Raw genomic sequence first — 18,213 nt, 5'->3', positions numbered from 1 at the left:
TTTAGCCACTGGACTGCAACCACAGCTGGTCATTTTAGGCAAAAATAAGAGCAGTTACCACAAGTAAAAATAATTTTGGCTTTTATCTGAACTACCTGAAGGCTTTTTGGTAGCACATTATTTCATAGTCCTGTTTCGCATGTACATACTTTATACTTATTATAGCAATTACAATAACAGTTATAACTAGGTACTATCCCTGAACCAAGCCCTAAACCTAACCCTAATCCATAGTTGCTTTGTGTTACAAGTACATTCTTCGGTAATTACACTAAATACACATACCGTAAAATAAAGTGTACTACTACTATATAGTTTTCTACTACATTTAATTGTACTGAATTTTCATATGTTGGTGTTACTTGGTTACGTGATTTTTATTTTTCTACATTCCTTTCCATTTCTACGCCAATAAACTTGAATATACCCTTCTTGTTGAGGTCTATCTTATGACACACTTCATGTTTTTAGAGTAATTTTCCTATAGATGTTAAAAGAAGCATTCATTTTAAATCTTTTTATGTCAAAATAAATTGCTTATTGCTGCGGTTCGCCATCAAAAACAGACAGCAAAACAACACTTAAAAATTCTGTGGCCTGCAGTTTTCTTCATTACTTTGGGCAAATTGTGTTGTTTGTCTTCATTCACTCTAAGAAGAGGCCATTTGTCTTAGAATGTGGTCAAATAAAGAAAAAACCTCATGCACGGGCTGTTCATTAGATACCTGCTTCATACAAACACACAGGTGCCAGAGAGAAGTACACACAAGAGAGGCCGATTGCAGGATCCGGTTACGCTCAATTAACAGCGGGTTATTGTCTTGCCACTTCACTTGACTGCACGAACCACGCTCACCTAATCTAAGAAGTCAGCTAATCTTCATCAGCAGAGCCACAGACAGGTCCACCCGCTTGCCCGGCATTACAGCCCATTTAGAGCCAGGCAAATCTTTCTTTTTGCATTAGGCCAGCCGATCAACTGTTTAATAAAATCTGCGTCAGTCTGCTTTGCACGCTCTGATGAGGCCTCTATGCATCTTTCGTTTGCCCATCACAATTTCACTGGTGTTCACCACAAGATTTATAGCATGAAGCTGGTGCTAATTGCCCGTATCTCAGACCGGATCTTGAATTTCCTGTCAGTTTATTGACGCTATTGGATGGTTTGCTGGAGAGATGGATGCACATTGGTGTCCTTCACAGCAAACTCACATTCAAGTACATTAAAAAGTGTTTGGATATTTATTCCATGCTTAAAAATGTATTGCATTACATACAAAATATTAAATCAAATCCCATTTATTCCATTTAAAGTGTGGGGTCAGTACAGGTTTTTTATTTTATTTTAAATAATCATTTATTCTGCAAGGATGCATTAAATTGAACAAAAGTGACAGTAAATACATTTATAATGTTACAAAAGTTTTATATTTCAAATAAACGATGCAGTGTCTCATCAAAGAATCCTGGATTATGGTTTCCTCAAAAATATTTGGGACAAATGTTTTCAACAGATAAATTAATTCATTTAAATATACATTAATAAAACCATAATATGTGCATAATAAATATTACTGTATTTGTGATCAAATAAAAAACTTAAGCAGAACATATTTTACACACACCTCGGAACAAATTGGTAAATTAAAAAAAAAAAAAAATAGTTAGTTACCCATTTGTTTTCGTATACATTGAAATTTTTGTGACCCTGGACCACAAAACCACAACCGTCAGTTTTTTTTATTGCGATTTATACATTACCTGAAAACTGAATAAATAAGCTTTTCAAGCATCAAGCATCAGTGGATGTATGGTTTGTTAGGGTAGGACAATATTTGATTATACAACTATTTGAAAATCTGGAAACTGAGGGTGTATGAGAAAATCGAAATGTTTAAAAAAATCGCCTTTAAATTTCTCCAAATGAAGTCCTTGGCAATGCATTACTACTAATAATACATTTTTGATATGGTAGGAAATGTACAAATATCTTCATGGATCATGATCTTTACATAATATCCTAGTGATTTTTCTAATATACCTGTGCGACTTATGACTGATTTTGTGGTCCAGGGTCACATATGTGAAGCTTTTGCATCCAAATATGTGTTAGGCCCATTGCCCATATACAAACCACTGAAACTACTTTTTATCCTGACTAAACACAAGAAATTAATACACAGAGCAGAAAGAACTTCCTGCATCGGATCTCCTACAGTCTGCGAGCACTGCATCAACAGTCTGATATGCAAATACCCCCCATTTGACCAAGAGAAAATTCATTTGTCAACAAGCTGCCAAGACATTATCTCCACAGACACCCGCCACCCGACACGTCTCAGACACTTTGTTGTTCTGTCAGTGGCTTTCGAGAAAGCCTCACAAATTTTGATGGACTCCTCCAAAAGAGAAAAGGACGGCAGGGCTTTTCATGACGCGTCCGTCATTGTGACAGCTCGGCGCATTACCCGAGTACAGGCTCAGTCCAGCAATGCTCTTTGATAAACATCAACACAAACAGCAAGACTGTCTCAAGAGCTTTGATGGACAGAGATCTTTTAGAGAATCACATGTCGCATTATTGTTTTGACTAGCCAATTGGGCCTGATTTAACTTTTTCCATTTGTTTTGTTATATGCAATTAGTGCTCGAATGAAAATCATGAATAAATCAGAGATAGAATTACAAATTTTCATAGTTCAAGGAAATCAAAACGAGTTTTATGTGCCTGAGATTTTGGGACAATCAAATGCTCTCTAGAATGAGAATGCCCCACACCCCTTTCTTTAAATAAGGGTGTTTTGTTACTTCAATTGCCTTGCATTAAGCTTTTCCATTTTCATCTTTTTCATCTATCCCCTTTCTGTCTACTTCCATATACATCCCACCCTGCTCTCTCCCTTCTCATTTCCCCATCTCAAACAATATTAAAGAGGTCGTAGCCTTTAAAAGAGCCATCTAATCCATCTTACAAAATGCTTTCTTCGCCATCAGTGACGTGGGACAGGCATTCTGATGCTGGGAGCAGGCTAACGGGTCAGTAGAGGTCACTCCGTATAATTATGCTCCTCCATGAGGGTAAGAAATGTCCCGACATTAGCGTTTGATGCTTAAATGATTACAATCAAGCTTTTAATACAGCTGGGCCACCCCTCCTTTCCCCACACACATCAGCAAGGCCATCATCTCCTACAGAGTCGTTTCATTAGTCAGGCCACACAAAAGCACCATTAAATACGGCCCGTGATTAGCTTGATAACCACAAAGAGAGTGCTAAACTATGTCTGTCTGGCTCGCATACAGCACCTCTGAAAAACAGAAACTTCCACATATTATTACAACGAATCTTTTAAGTGAATGAGTCATTCTTCTTCACTTCCATGCACAACTCTGGGCTGACTGCAGTAAAAAAATAAATTTAAAAAAATCTCTTTTGAAGCATGTGACTATTTCTTGCCCTCAAACACTATAACTAAAACACAAGAAAATCGCATTCTGATTTTGATTCATTAGTTGGATCTACTGAATCAATACGTCCTCCATTCACTACGAGTCAGTGAAGAAGACTAGTTCATGAATGAACTAAATGATTAATTTATTCAGCCTAGTATTGTAATTATTTAAAGTTTAATTAAAATAATGGCAATTTAAATAAAGCAGATATAATATAGCCTGTTTTGTTCGGTCATTAACAATACGGTTTAGTTGACTCGTTTGAAATTGTCACGTATAACCAACAAATCATTGAAAAAATTGAGAATGGACTCAAGAATCAAAATCCCAGCTGCCTATCAACTGTAAGCTATGCTCTTTTTTCTTCTTTTTTTAATCGAATGCAATACCCTAATGCTTTTTTTTTTTGTGGTAATATTTTTGCATATACGCATTTAATCATATTTTCAACTAGCTTTTATTTTTAAATTTTCAGTTTTCATTTCATTTTAAGTTTTCATAGTGTATTTTAAATCTATTAAAAACCTTTTTTTAGTATTTAGCTTTCATTTATTTTTATTTCATTTTTAATATTAGTTATTTAATTTGGTACTTCAACCTTTAGTTCTGTTCTAATCAGTTTTTCCACCTGATAATATTTCGATTATATTTTATTTCAGCATTAATTTAATTAACAAAATGCTTTTTAATAACAGTTAATCACTGACTGAACAGTACGTTCCAGATTTTTTATGAGTCATGCTCCATGTCATCCATAAAGTATCCCATCATCCCATGCAGCCAGACTTCATCTGGCATGATTATTCATGGGTAGGATATGAATCTGCTCACCTGGCTTGAGGTTACATCCTCAGCATGGTTAACAGGGATCGAGGCGACAGCCACAGCGGTGAGCGTGAACGCAGTGTATTTGTGTGGTTTGGAGACTCTAGCCGGCCGTTAGCCACAGATCAGCCCTGAAGGGACAGCTAATCGATGAGCCTGTCGTCCGCTCAGACCTCATCAGCCAACCTCAGGAGTCCCAGTTCCCGGTGATGAGCCGGGCCGCGACGCTACGAAGCCCCATGGGATATTCGGAGAAGGCCGAGGTCTGGGCAGCAGGGCAGGGAGGTCACCAACACGGGTCACCGTCCTTGACGGAAAGTCTAGAAAGCCTGAGCCAAATTGGGCTCCACGTGCTTTGGGACTGCGGTAACTAAACGACGCCACAGACAACGGTCTCATCCCCTCAGAGACGTCTGCAAACGTCAGTTCTTGCCATCAGTCGTTAGAAGAAACCACGCGGTTGCATTGCAGACACTGCGGCAAATCCACTCTATTCTGTCGGATAATGTCGTTGACTTTCTTTCTCTCCGTCTATAGACCTCCCTCCGTGATTCATTTCCTCTCTCTTTTCCCTCACTCTTTCAAGTCCTCGCTCCTCCACTCAGCTCCAGCATGTTATTTCACAGAAGAGGAATGTTACTACTCTAGTTAACACAGACCTCAGAGGCAAATAGCTGACGAAGCCATACATCATTAAGTCCACTGCCTTGGAAGCCATCTTTTCTTTAACAAGATGGGTCTCAATAGACATATTCATCATTACTGTCACACCTGAGGAAAAAAAGAGAGGCAGAGAGGGGGAATGATGTAGAAATGAAGGAAAGAGAATATAAGGGAAAGATGGGGAGAATGTAAAGATATTGTTTAAAAGGACTTTCAATCAATTCAAATGTTATTAAATTAATTGATTTAATTCATCAAACAAAATGGCCTTTAATTGCAAATATTAATATCCGTTTAACTTAATTTCAAAATAATAACAATATTTGCTCAATGTTAGCATTTTAGCAATTGGTGCATTTTAATAATTTTAAATTATTATAAAGGATCAATGTATGGAAATCATTTTTATGGCAGATACAAGATTTAATAGAAATTTCTCAGTCTAGTTTGTCACTGATTCCAAATCAAAGGGCCGTTCACACTATTTAAAAATATATATATATTCCTTTGATTGAATATTTGAAAAATATGGCGAGGCAATTTGAGTATGGTCATAGGATAAAAAATGTACAAACAATTAAGGTGATGCATAAATTGTTCTGATGGTAGGGAAAAAATTGTGCACGTTACAATAAGGTTCAATATGTTAACATTAGTTAATGCATTAGGTATCATGAACTAACAGCAAATCATGTTTTACAGCATTTATTAAATAAAGGTTAATGCCAAATTCATGTCCATTCACCAATTTAAACAAATGCTTTAAAAGTATTTTTAATTGTTGGTTCATGATCTTAAATAAAGCTAACAAATTGAAACATTTTATAAAGGTTAGCCAAATTTTACATAAAAACAATTTAAAATAATTGTTTAAAACCCATAAATTTACATATGGGTCTGAGGGGTGGGCATAATTAACTATGTCCATGTTTTTATCACATTATGTTCTTTATAATAAAACCACGCTTAATAAATGTTTTAAAACTACAGCCTTAGAAAACATAAAAAGCCCCAAATTTATGGTCATACCTGAGCAAACACTATCAAATGCACTTATTTTTTTCTCCTCCACTTGATGGGAAATACTAAAAAGCAATTAAAGCAATCTGAAGTTGAACTCATCTGGGAAGAGAGATTGAAAGGGGAGGACGAGGGGGGCGCATCAAGCTAAGGGTAATGTAGGTGCTCAGAAACATGTGGCGATCGGTAATGACTGCACGAGTAGAGAAACGGAGGGCAGCACAAGGGCATTTATTACCGCTACCTCTGATGGGCTGACTGCAATATCCTCGTCATAATTGGCACACAGATGTCACAAACGCTGTTGACATTTCACCAAGCAGAAACAATTTGGCGCTGCGAAACGGGGCGGCGACGAGGCTAAGAGGGAACAGAAAACACAGGCTGTAAATAAACACAGAGAGATCCTATTAGCCGAGAAAGCGAGAGAACGAACGAGCGAGATGGAGGTGCTCAGAAGAGGAGGTGGAGAGGGCCAGGATGTCAGAGAAGACAGACACTAATGGATTCCTGGCAAGAATGTGTCATTTAAACAGGACGTTTTTATTGGAGTGAATGACACCATTACATTAAGCACACCTCTGCTTTGTGTTAATCACCGTGTCAACAAGCACGATTAATGGATATTACTTGTTGATACTTGGTCCAAACTAATGGCTGCACCTTCCTGCTTGACACTGCCATGTATAATGAATAAAAAAAGTTTTCTGGAGTGCATGCGAGGGAGGGAGGGAGCCGTTTACAAAGTATACTCGCGCTCGCTCATTATATTCAACAATGACTGAAAGGGTAATGGCTCTCAAATCTGGTTCCGACCCCTCCTGAGGATGTTTAAAGGAATATTGCAGGTTCAAAACAATTTTGTTTTTTTTGTCAAACAAGTTTGCCACTTGTGGCATAAAAAAAAAAAAAAGAATTCTGGGTTAACGGTTGAAGTGAATAGGGCCAATCCGGAAACTATTTAATTATTACAGCCAAAACATGTAAACAATATGATGATTTTAGTGTGTGAAAAAAAATATATCACCACTAACCTGTTGTGTCAATTTATAACTTTGATTCCATGTCAACTTATAGCCTAAAATGACTAAAAATAAAAATAATAATTATTTAACAGCTCAAATTTTAACAGAATAATTAATGTGCTTTTATAAAATGCTTTTGAATCCTTCAAAAAATGTCCCCATTCATTGTTAGTGCGCCTCACTGTAACCTTGATTTTTGCATCTTTTTTCCCCCCAAAAAACGAGGGGCGAGCCAAAATTATTTTATCTGGTAATGCCACAAGGCTTCAAGCTTAAAGCCACGAATGGAAGTAGCAACAGATCCTTTCTTCATATTGTGAGGTTTATCTGAATGAAACAGAATATTGAAAAAGAAAGAGCGGAAAATTGTTTCAGTCCAATCATTGGTGATTGGATGAAGGCAGATCTGATTCCGAGCTTAAAGATGTTTGTAAGAAATGTGCGGGGTTTATTTGGACAAAATTATTGGTCTCTCGATCCAACGGAATATTACAAGGTCAAAGCTAATAAAAAAAAAAAAAATAACAACCATGCATAGATGAATAGTTCACAATACAATTTATTTAGAAAATCGATTTTCCATTTCATGCCAACATTGTTTTGTAATGAACTTCTCTTAAGGCCCACTCACATCAAGAACAATAACTATAAAGATAACGTTCTTAGCCTTCAAACCAGCGGATGATATCTTTCTGATTTTGCTTGCTTGTCTTTTGCTTTAAATGCTCAAGCTCATTAGAGCAGGATGGATTCTGATTGGCTGTCAATAGCTGCGTTTACATTGACCCTAATAGTCTGATTGTAATTGGACTAGTAGCAATCAAACCCTGTTAATCGAAAGAATTTGCCAGATCTGATCAAAATTTCATTCGGATTGTAAGGGGTGGTTTATTTCTTTTGTAATCTGATCGAGAGGATATGTCAACACTTGATCGGACTGAAAACCAAAACTGAGAGTACTGCGCATGTGCAGTGATGTAGAAATAATGACGTGATGTTCCTCACATAAATGAGTCCAGAGAGAGTCCAGTCATTCTCAAATTCTCTTTCCGCTTATCGTCAGTGAAGTGGACCAGTCCTTGTTTTGGACTCTCATCCACAGACTACTGGTTTTGGGTGTGTGAATGGGCATTTTTATAAATATACGGTTCATGCGCTGGTTGTCACCTAATTAGAACCCAAAATAGAAACATATTAAATCTGCTTTTTAAAAACAAATAAAAGGAAGATGGTTAGTATGCAACAGCAGCGGTAAACTCTGTATATTCACGCAGCATGCGCATGTCAAAAGATTCAATCCGATCAGAAGCTTATGACATAAACGCTTACATCAATCCGATCACTTTATTTAGCATTCATGTAAACACTATGTTTGGATTCATCAATCGGAATCAATTCATTCAGATTGAAGCAAAAAAAGTGGCCATGTAAACTTAGCTAATGTTTTAATTGTTCATCATCTGGATAAAATCGCTCTGAAAGCGATTCCAACTATATCGTTTCTCTTTGCTGTTATCGTTATAGTTGTGGTGTGAACTCTGCTATTCTTTAATGTTGAGAATGATTTTAAGAAACTACATCTTTATCGTTATCTTTATAGTGATCATCCTCGGTGTGAATAGGTCTTTACAATTCCTTTAAGAGCGTGCCTAATGTTCACCTAACGTTGCATTCCCAAAACAAACGTCTAATCGTTAAAATGGTACCAGAAGACACTCGAACGCATTACATTCCTCCTCATCCATAGGCAGGAGGGTTCTCCAGGCAGCGCTGGCCAGTAGACACGAGCATTCGCTGGCACTCCGACCTTGTCGAACTCTCGCTGTGAGCAAGATAAGCGGCCCTCAGGACGGCTAAACACACAGAGCACTCGCTCTCGCTCTCGTTCCCTCTGCCGCCTTCTTTGTCTCTCTCTTCTGCCTGACCAACATAATCTTCTTTCCAAAAGGTCAAGTGAGACAGCGGCCCGTCAGGCAGCGCTAAAGCCTGCTCTCCGTCTGTGGGGTATATTTATGAAACAGCTGCAGGTAGAGAAGATGCTAGGTGCACTCTGGAGATACTCTTTCCAGACCAGCCGACATGTCCGCAGGATAACATACGCTAATATTTGAGGGGGCGGAATGCGGCTCCTCGCGAGTCTGTGGGGAAGCCGGCAACTTTTGCTAGTAATGAGTCCTCCTGCGTCCCTCTCGAGTTACGTAAACACAGTGTTTCTGTTTCTCGCCTCCATGCAGGTTCTGCGTCGGAGACAAGTTCTTCCTGAAAAACAACATGATCCTGTGCCAGACAGACTACGAAGAAGGACTGATGAAGGAGGGCTATGCGCCGCAGGTCCGCTGACCTCACTACCCCGCCTCTTGCAGAAGGGGAAAGAGCTGCGAGAGGACCTGAAGGGGACATGCAATCAGACACAAAAGCACTAGTGTCCTCTCCAGCCCCTGACCCCATCACATTGTATATACGAAGAGCCCAAATAAGGGATGGTGTACTGTACAGATTAGCCATAGAGACGTTTTTGTAAGTGGGAGAACATTTGAAGACAGACCAAGACTATGGTTCTGTTATTAAGATGCTGCCTGACGGCTCAATGGCCCAACTTTTGTGAACATAAACACAAACGTACAATCCACTAAAAGACCCCTGTCCAAATCACAGTGATGCCATTTCAATTGCTTTACAGGGTGAAGACTACATAGCTAAAAAAAATAAAAAAAAAGTATTTATTGGCGAACAAGTTTGCAAGAAGAAAAGGAGCCATGTCAACATAAGTTCTCAGGTTGAATGAGTTTCCTCACTGTCCTATTACAATTTTTTTTCCCCGTTTACATTGCGTCTTAACCAGCAACAAGCTATTTGGAGTAAACACAATCAGCCAATGAGAAGATATTTGATGTTTAATGTACAGATCCAGGAACCAATGAGATTTCACAGTGGGCGGAGCTACCCAGCACACTGCCACAGATGGCGCACATGGCGAAAGCTTCCAAAAATGTTCAAAACATGGTGTTAGCTTTCGAACCAATTTTTGGGCTTCAACTTCGACATCTTCGACATCAAGTGACGTGATTTCATTAGTGACATTTTGAAGGGGAAAAAAACACTCTGTTTTGTACCTAAAGACCCTAGTGGACAAATGCAAACTCATTTGGGTTTGACACATGTGTAATGTGGTTTGGTGGGTTGGGAAATTATGGGTTTGTTACTTTCTTCACTGTATTATTTAATAGGCTTTTCATCATTGCGTGTAATTCAAGGCTCTGTCCCTGACATGTTTATACTTGAACTGAAACACCATTTAGTCGCCAAGCATCTCCTCCAGACATGACGAACGCCACATCGTATTTTTTTGTGCGGCCCATCAGCTGACATCAGGTCGCATAAACTAGGAGCACATGAATACCTGGTCGGAGGATTTTTGTTTGTTTACTATCGATTCAAGGTGACACTCAAGCGCAAATCACTACTGAAGCCTACTATGTTGATAATCTTTTTATGGGCAATGATTACCTTTGGAAACCGAGGGCATAGCCTAGAGAAAATATGGGGACAAACTTAATTTGTATATGGTGGTTGTACATATTTAAAATAAAACAAAAATCATTTTTGCTTGCTATTGTATATGGATTTTCTTTTTATGTGTTATTCAGCATGAGATGTTTATTTTTAGGACGTGTAAATACTGTACTGTAATCATTTTAAGCACAAATGTAATACAGTTTTATTGTGTTAGCACTGTGTGTTGGCTTTCTTTGTGTACTCTGTTTTTTCACAAAAAGCATTTGGCACTTTCTACAAATGGTAAAAAATAGAAAGTGCTTCAGTAAAGATTTTTTGTTTTTGATTTGATTGTTGAAATGATTGTTAAAAGGATTCTATTAATAATTATGTGAGAGTTCATTTTAATTTTAAAATAAAAAATATGCCAATATTTGTATTAAAACATTTAATTAAATTTAAATATACACATATTTTTGTAAGAAGTAAAAAAAATATATATATTTGTTTGTTTTATTTATATAATTTGGTTAATAGGGTTGAATAGTTTATCAAAGTGTCAAAATGATATTACGGTTATTAACAGATATTAATTGTTGGATACCGCCAATAAAATCAAGACACATGAGGTGGACCAGGTCAAAATCTCCATTTTAAGGAGAGTATGCAGACATATGCATTTAAAATGAATTGTTTGAGAACATATCTAGTTCTCTCACAACAACAATACATGGGATTTGTGCCATTAAAAAAAAATCCCAGTACACCAAAACCTACGGAAAAAGCCATTTAGAGGATGCCATCTCTCTCTCTCTCTCTCTCTCTTTCAATGGGTCGGTTTGCATACACTGTCATTTCTAAGACGGAGTGTTTACTGAAGCAATTTGGGTTAAGTGCCTCTCTCAAGGGCACAACTGTAGATGACGAGCAGCCAGTGGTGAACCTTCAGGTCTCCACTCCATTAGCCTATCCACCAGACCATGCTGCACTTCCGGTTCTGTGATTGATCATAAGTGCAATTTGTCATTTTGTCATCCATTTTGTTGTCACTGCTCCTCAAAAATTTCCTCCCCTTTAGTCTGTGGGAAGGAAAAAAGGGTGAGTGAGAAAGAGATGGATCCATCAGTCCAGCTAAAAACAGCTGAGTGTTTAACGAAGAGTTGCTCAAACTAGTTCAAGTAAGGTTTAAAGTGACCTGGTCAAAATTAACCTTTACCTTGGTGATTAAGACTTCAAAACAAACAGGGGGCTGTTGAGGGGGTTTATTTATAGGTACACTATAGCCGCATTTCCATCAATATGACCTGGTACAATTTTTCCCAGGAACTTTTTTTCCCCCAAACCTGTTGCTGTCTACGTTTCCATCGCGGTCTGAAGTACTATGAAGATTAGGCAAATTAGGACAGACGTAGGACTGCATGTGACTTTCAAGTTCCTGCCCGAATTTATCCTCTGGTTATATGTTTAATAAAGCTAGAACCTCGTCGTCTGTCCATCGGTCTTATTCGCAACAGACATTGAAAAATGGTGGTTGAAACAAAATTGGTGAACTCAACCAATTAGGATGTTCAGCACCCAATTCCCACCCAGGAAAGTTACTGAAAAAGTACCATATCGCGAGCAGGGACTCTCTGAGGACGACATTTTTACCCAGAACTTAATTTAGACCCTGGTTCCTGCGGTCGAAACACCCAATAACCCCTAGTTCCTGTGGAAAGTTCCTGCAGTAGAAAAACAGCTTAAGTAACTTTTAAGTTTAAATATTGAGTCAACATACCATTGATCCGTCTTCCAATCCTTGATTTTCTATGGTTAACCATTATAAGTGCTCATATTTTAGACAGAAAAGTAGGCTTTTGTACACAAAACTGCATGTTTGCGTAAATCGTCTGTGTGTCTCATCATATATGTAAATAGAGAAAAGTTGCTCCAGCTAATTGGATGCATGTGGGAGTGGCATAGAATAGTTGTCACAACGAGCGTTTAAAAAAAAAAACAGCGAACACTGGACCTTGTAATAAAACAAGAATCAACATTGGCTTGGCTTTTTTGGAGATTGCGAGAACTGAGGGATTTGAAATGTGAAAGTGAAGCAGAAATTGCACTTTTATTACTCAACAGGTGAGTAAGGTATTTTATTGAACTGATAAATTGCCATATGATAATTTTAAAGCATATTCTGAAGGGTAATTTCCTTGTGGTTGTTGTAGTGCTGTGCTGAAATTTGTTTTTAAATGAAGAACCATGGGTTAAGCAACTAGTCACCTTAAAATCCTTTCCATTTAAAATGGCCATATCTCTTAATCCTAGTACTAAATGATTTATGAGCATCAGGATAACTATACTCACCTATTATTAGGAACACCATACTAATACTGTGTTTGACCCCCTTTTGCCGTTCAGAACTGCCTTAATTCTACGTGGCATTGATTCAACAAGGCGATGAAAGCATTCTTTAGAAATTTTGGCTCGTATTGATTGTATAACATCTTGCAGTTGATGGAGATTTGTGGGATGCACATCCAGGGCACAAAGCTCCCATTCCACCACATCCCAAAGATGCTCTACTGGGTTGAGATCTGGTGATCTTTGAAATGATTCGAGCTTTGTGACATGGTGCATTATCCTGCTGGAAGTAGCCATCAGAGGATGGGTACATGGTGGTCATAAAGGGATGGACATGGTCAGAAACAATGCTCAGGTAGATCGTGGCATTTAAACAATGTCCAATTGGCACTAAGGGGCCTAAAGTGCGCCAAGAAAACATCCCCCACACCATTACACCACCACCATCAGCCTCCACAGTGGTAACAAGACATGATGGATCCATGTTCTCATTCTGTTTACGCCAAATTCTGACTCTACCATCTGAATGTCTCAACAGAAACTCGTTAGACCAGGCAAAATTTTTCCAGTCTTCAACTGTCCAATTTTGGTGAGCTTGTGCAAATTGTAGCCTCTTTTTCCTATATGTAGTGGAGATGAGTGGTACCCGTTGAGATCTTCTGCTGTTGTAGCCCATCCGCCCCAAGGTTGTGTGTGTTGTGGCTTCACAAATGCTTTGCTGTATACCTCGGTTGTAATGAGTGGTTATTTCAGTCAAAGTTGCTCTTCTATCAGCTTAAATCAGTCGTCCCATTCTCCTCTGACCTCGAGCATCAACAAGGCATTTTCGCCCACAGGACTGTCGCATACTGGATGTTTTTCCCTTTTCACACCATTCTTTGTAAACCTTAGAAATGGTTGTGTGTGAAAATCCCAGTAACTGAGCAGATTGTGAAATATTCAGACCAGCCCATCTGGCACCAACAAGCACGCCACACTAAAAATTGCTTAAATCACCATTCTTTCCCATTCTGACATTCAGTTTGGAGTTCAGGAGATTGTCTTGTCCAGGACCACACCCCTAAATACATTGAAGCAACTGCCATGTGATTGGTTGATTAGATAATTGCATTAATGAGAAATTGAACATGTGTTCCTAATAATCCTTTAGGTGAGTGTATTTTCATCTACACAGTCATGCAAAGGCAAAGCACAACCAAAACATTTTTTTTTTTTTTTTACCGCTAGAGGACCAAAAGTTACATAGTATTCCTTTAAGCAATATAACACAAGCAAGAGCACTGTTGCTCTTGCATGATTACAAATACGATACTGCTTTTACATGAGACATTAAACTAAATTGGTTCCCTGAGACAATAATAACTTATACATATTAATGGCCAATACACAAAGATCAGAATGATGTATTACAGAGTCATGTAATACAAACTAGCAATATCGTCTGCCTATAAACCTATACAATTGTATAAGTATGGCCTACACTGCCATTTAGAAGCTTTTGTAGTTTGCTTTGCAAGCAAAGCCAGAATATTGCTTGAAGATCCTCTTCACTGTACAATTGAAACACTGAGATTAAAGTTATCCTTCTAATTAAGGAGGCTGTTTAAAGTAGCCTGTGAAGTTTGACAACAGCGGCACTCACATCACATTACAGCCTATAATAAGCAGACCAATTAAACTAATTGAATTTCTTTAGCCTGAAATACAGAGGGAAAAAAATGTCTTTGATTAGACTCAAGCTGTTAAGTCCTTCCATAAAAAGCAGAGACGGCTCTGAAACCTCACTAGATAACAATCCAGTCTAAAGAAACTAGGGGATCTACTTTGCTAATTTACGGTAATTGTCTCATATGGTGAAGTGTTTGAAGAAAAATATAATGAAACCCTTCTGTTAGCGGTAACACCGTGGCCATTCTTGGCCTTAAAATGATGTGACTGTAAAGTATGATATACATCATGCCAATTACTGATTGCAGCACTGTAAAACACATTCAAGTACCTACACAATATAAGTATTGTAACAATACAACTATGCATAATATAATTTAGAACAGTTACAATACAGAGATTAAAATGATGCATCAATATATTCAAATCAATTAGCAAAACTAATTGTCTAACTCACAAATACAACTGGGTTTCAAACCATATCTTGAGAATGAATGAGTTTGTAAGTAATAAAATCAAATCTCTTTACTTAATACAATCCCATTAGTCACTTTCCGATGTATCTTAATCATTTTTTTATAGTAGCAATGTTAGCATACAGTAGCGCCAAAATACTCTCAATCAACATCTAAAAGGTACCTTACAACATTTTACACGAGTGCATAAACTGTCTCCAAAACCGCTGACTAATTTGTTCACTATTCAATACATAGTGAATATAACATGAAAAGGGTGAGCAACAAATGAGTGTTCAGTTAAAGTCACCATGAAATCAAAAAAGACAAACATTTATTTTTGTTTTGTTTTTTACAGAATGTAGCAGTGCTTATTATAAAAGATTTATGCACATCGTTTTTTTATGCTTCTGGCTTAAAAGCTCAGGAAAGCTAAAAAGAAAACAGTTAGTTTTGTATGGGCTGTCAGAATCTGAAACTGTGTCATCCAGTGAGCTGTTTCTACGTAGGTTGCTAGCTATTTGAATACCCACGACTGCTGACAGACTTTGGCATATTAGCATAGACCCCGCCCTGAGCAATAATGTCTCGTAAGGAAGATTTGTTGTTGGATATAAGAGTGAACTCTTCACGTACTGCACTCCGGAAATCAGAGATGCTGAAAACACAGTGGATTGGTTTTATTTTTTTAAACGGTAAAGTTGTTGCTCATGGATGAATCTGTTTCAAATGTTCTTGATCCAGCTTATAGTCTCTGGTGCGATACTGGTCATGGCAGTAATGAAAGGAAAAGCATGCACTTTATTACAGTTCATCAGAGTTGTTTTACAGATATTAAGTTTACCCGTTTATTAAGCACCCCCAGAAAAGATATATTTGTATATATTTGTTTACTGTTAGTTGTAAGGCGTATTTTCATGTAACTTATCAATGTTTATGGATAAGATTTTAATGCACACTCCTTTCACTCCTTGTTTCATTCAGCACTTCCTGTGATTTTCTTGAGTGTAAATAAACACTTTGTTTGTGTGATGTACAAAAAAACTTAATAGAACTCATCAGTAAAGGTTTGGCCATCATTCGGGCCACTACAGTCCACCTCAACAGGCTTATAATAATAGTGGATAAAAGCAAGATGACAACAAAATTAGGGGCCAAGCACCAAAGATCCCTAGGCACCTATTGTCTCCGATCATCTTCAGGCTAGCCAATTTTTTTTTTATTGAATTCAAGTTGATTCGTCAAATCGTTTTTGGTAAATACGTGAACACATCTTACGTAGCGGTTGCAAAAATACACTTAAGGCTGTATCTCTACAATGTTTTATCATATTGAAACCAAACTTGGTACATGTCATCACAGGCATGACCTGCAGCGTTTCGGCGCAGTGCCACCTACTGGTCCGGAGATACAAAAAATGCTATTTTGGTTTATAACTTCTGATGGGTTTGTCCAAAAACCATAAAATCATTCTTGTTAGATTCGGGACATCATGCCAGGTTGACAGATATCCAATTGTCCCATAAAAGCTATTTTGGGTGTCGGCCATGTACAATTTTGTATTTTAAGAATGCATTAGCATATCATTACGAAACTCGTTACGCGTCTTTTGCACCATGCCCTGAAGGTACTCAAAAAGTTGAGGCAGCGCCACCTTATAGTCCAAATTGTATAACAAAATTTACAAAAAGAAAAATAACTTTAGAATAAATGATCCTATTATAATGATACGAGTTGTAATACATTCCTTGGCTACTGCTGACAACATGGATATCAATTTTGCCATAACTGGTCAAACTTCCTCTCCTCCATCTTGTTATTAGTTAAAATAAAACCCTACTTTTTCAAACTCCTCCTAGGCCATTTGTCTGATTTTTACCAAAATTGAATCTTATCATCTTGAGACCATCTCGCCAAACAGTTATTGATTTCAAATCAAGAGATGAAATTGTTTTTTTTTTACCACAGCGACGAAGCTGAAGCATGATGCCAAAATGACTCTTAAGGTTGTATCTCTGCGATGTTTTGACATATTGACACCAAACTGTGCATGTGTCATTGTCATGTCACTCTGACCACACCACATCAATTTGGTCACCGCGACACCTATTGGTAAAAAAAACTGGTCAATCTCTTTTTCTTTCCTTTCCAAATGTATAATTTTATATCTATTTTGTCTAAGCTTATGTAAATAGGTCTTTAAAGGAATAGTTCACTTTAAAATGAAAATTCTGTCATACTTTACTCACCCTCAAGTTGTTTCAAACCTGTAAGAATTTCTTTCTTCAGCTAAACACAAGGGAAGATATTTTGAAGAATGTCAGTGAGCAAACAGTTAACTGGAGCCATTGACTTCTATAGTAGGAAAAAAAAAATACTATGGAAGTCAATGATTCCAGTTAACTGTTTGGTCACTGACATTCTTATCCCTTTCTTATTCTTATCAGACTATCCCTTTAATGGTTTATTGTTGCAGCTGGTTACTCCCAGCCATCTTGGCATGTCTTATTTTCTTCTTTGCGCTTGACCCCAGAGTTGCTGCTTGCAGCTATATTTTATAACTGTAATTAAACTAAAATATACCTGCTCTATCTCCATGCAGAATATATTCCAGTACTGATTTTTTTAGTTTTGTTGACAGAGATTGTGGCTTTGAGCAAGGGCTCTTGCAGCTCTGCTCTCTGTGATGCACACCAGCTCATTTGCATTTAAAGGTACACACAAAAATGTTTTTTTGCTTACCCTAAAAAAAATAGCAATTTTAACATGCTATAAAAATGGTCTGTGGTGTATTTTGAGCTAAACTTCACATACACACTTGTGAAACATCAGAGACGTATTTTACATCTTGTGAAAGGGACATCCGATAATGTGAAAGGCACAACGATGTTGATCCAGGATCATGTTGCACTTTTTTTCCAGTTTTCAATTGTTGGATGCGTTTTGGGTCAGACAACAAAACTAAACTGATGTGAGTCAGAATCACTAAAAAGCTATTTGCTATCTATTTAATCAAAGCCATTTGGGTGCCCACATTTGGATTTTTTGTTCCTCTGTCTGAACTCTTTGCCTTGCAGTGGTGTATTTCTTTATATAAATATGGATGTTTCACATCTTTTTACTCTGAGAGACTTAGGAACACAGCACAAACTGTCTTATTTAATACACTGTTATTATTTTATCAAGGCTATTCACAGGGGCGTTTGTTTAGGACCTGTGCTCAGCAAAATAATAAAAGATATACGCTTGACTTGTGTGTGAAG

The 18,213-nt window shown here is 37.6% G+C and overlaps 1 protein-coding gene across 4 annotated transcripts in view; it reads left to right on the top strand.

Annotated features, from left to right (window-relative positions):
• lmo3 (LIM domain only 3) overlaps positions 1-10,715 on the top strand; it is a 44,198-nt gene extending 33,483 nt beyond the window's left edge. For all 4 annotated transcript variants that reach the window (XM_067428597.1, XM_067428595.1, XM_067428596.1 and 1 more), the window contains exon 4: positions 9,221-10,715. In XM_067428597.1, the coding sequence (XP_067284698.1) occupies positions 9,221-9,326 (106 nt within the window). In that variant the 3' untranslated portion in view covers positions 9,327-10,715. The remainder of the gene's footprint in view (positions 1-9,220) is intronic.
• Positions 10,716-18,213: the final 7,498 nt, after the last annotated feature.

The sequence above is a fragment of the Pseudorasbora parva genome, chromosome 20 (genome assembly GCF_024679245.1).
Source record: "Pseudorasbora parva isolate DD20220531a chromosome 20, ASM2467924v1, whole genome shotgun sequence".
NCBI lineage: Eukaryota > Metazoa > Chordata > Actinopteri > Cypriniformes > Gobionidae > Pseudorasbora > Pseudorasbora parva.
The sequence above is the reverse complement of the archived record's forward strand: the minus strand, read 5'-3'. Positions and strand labels throughout refer to the sequence as shown.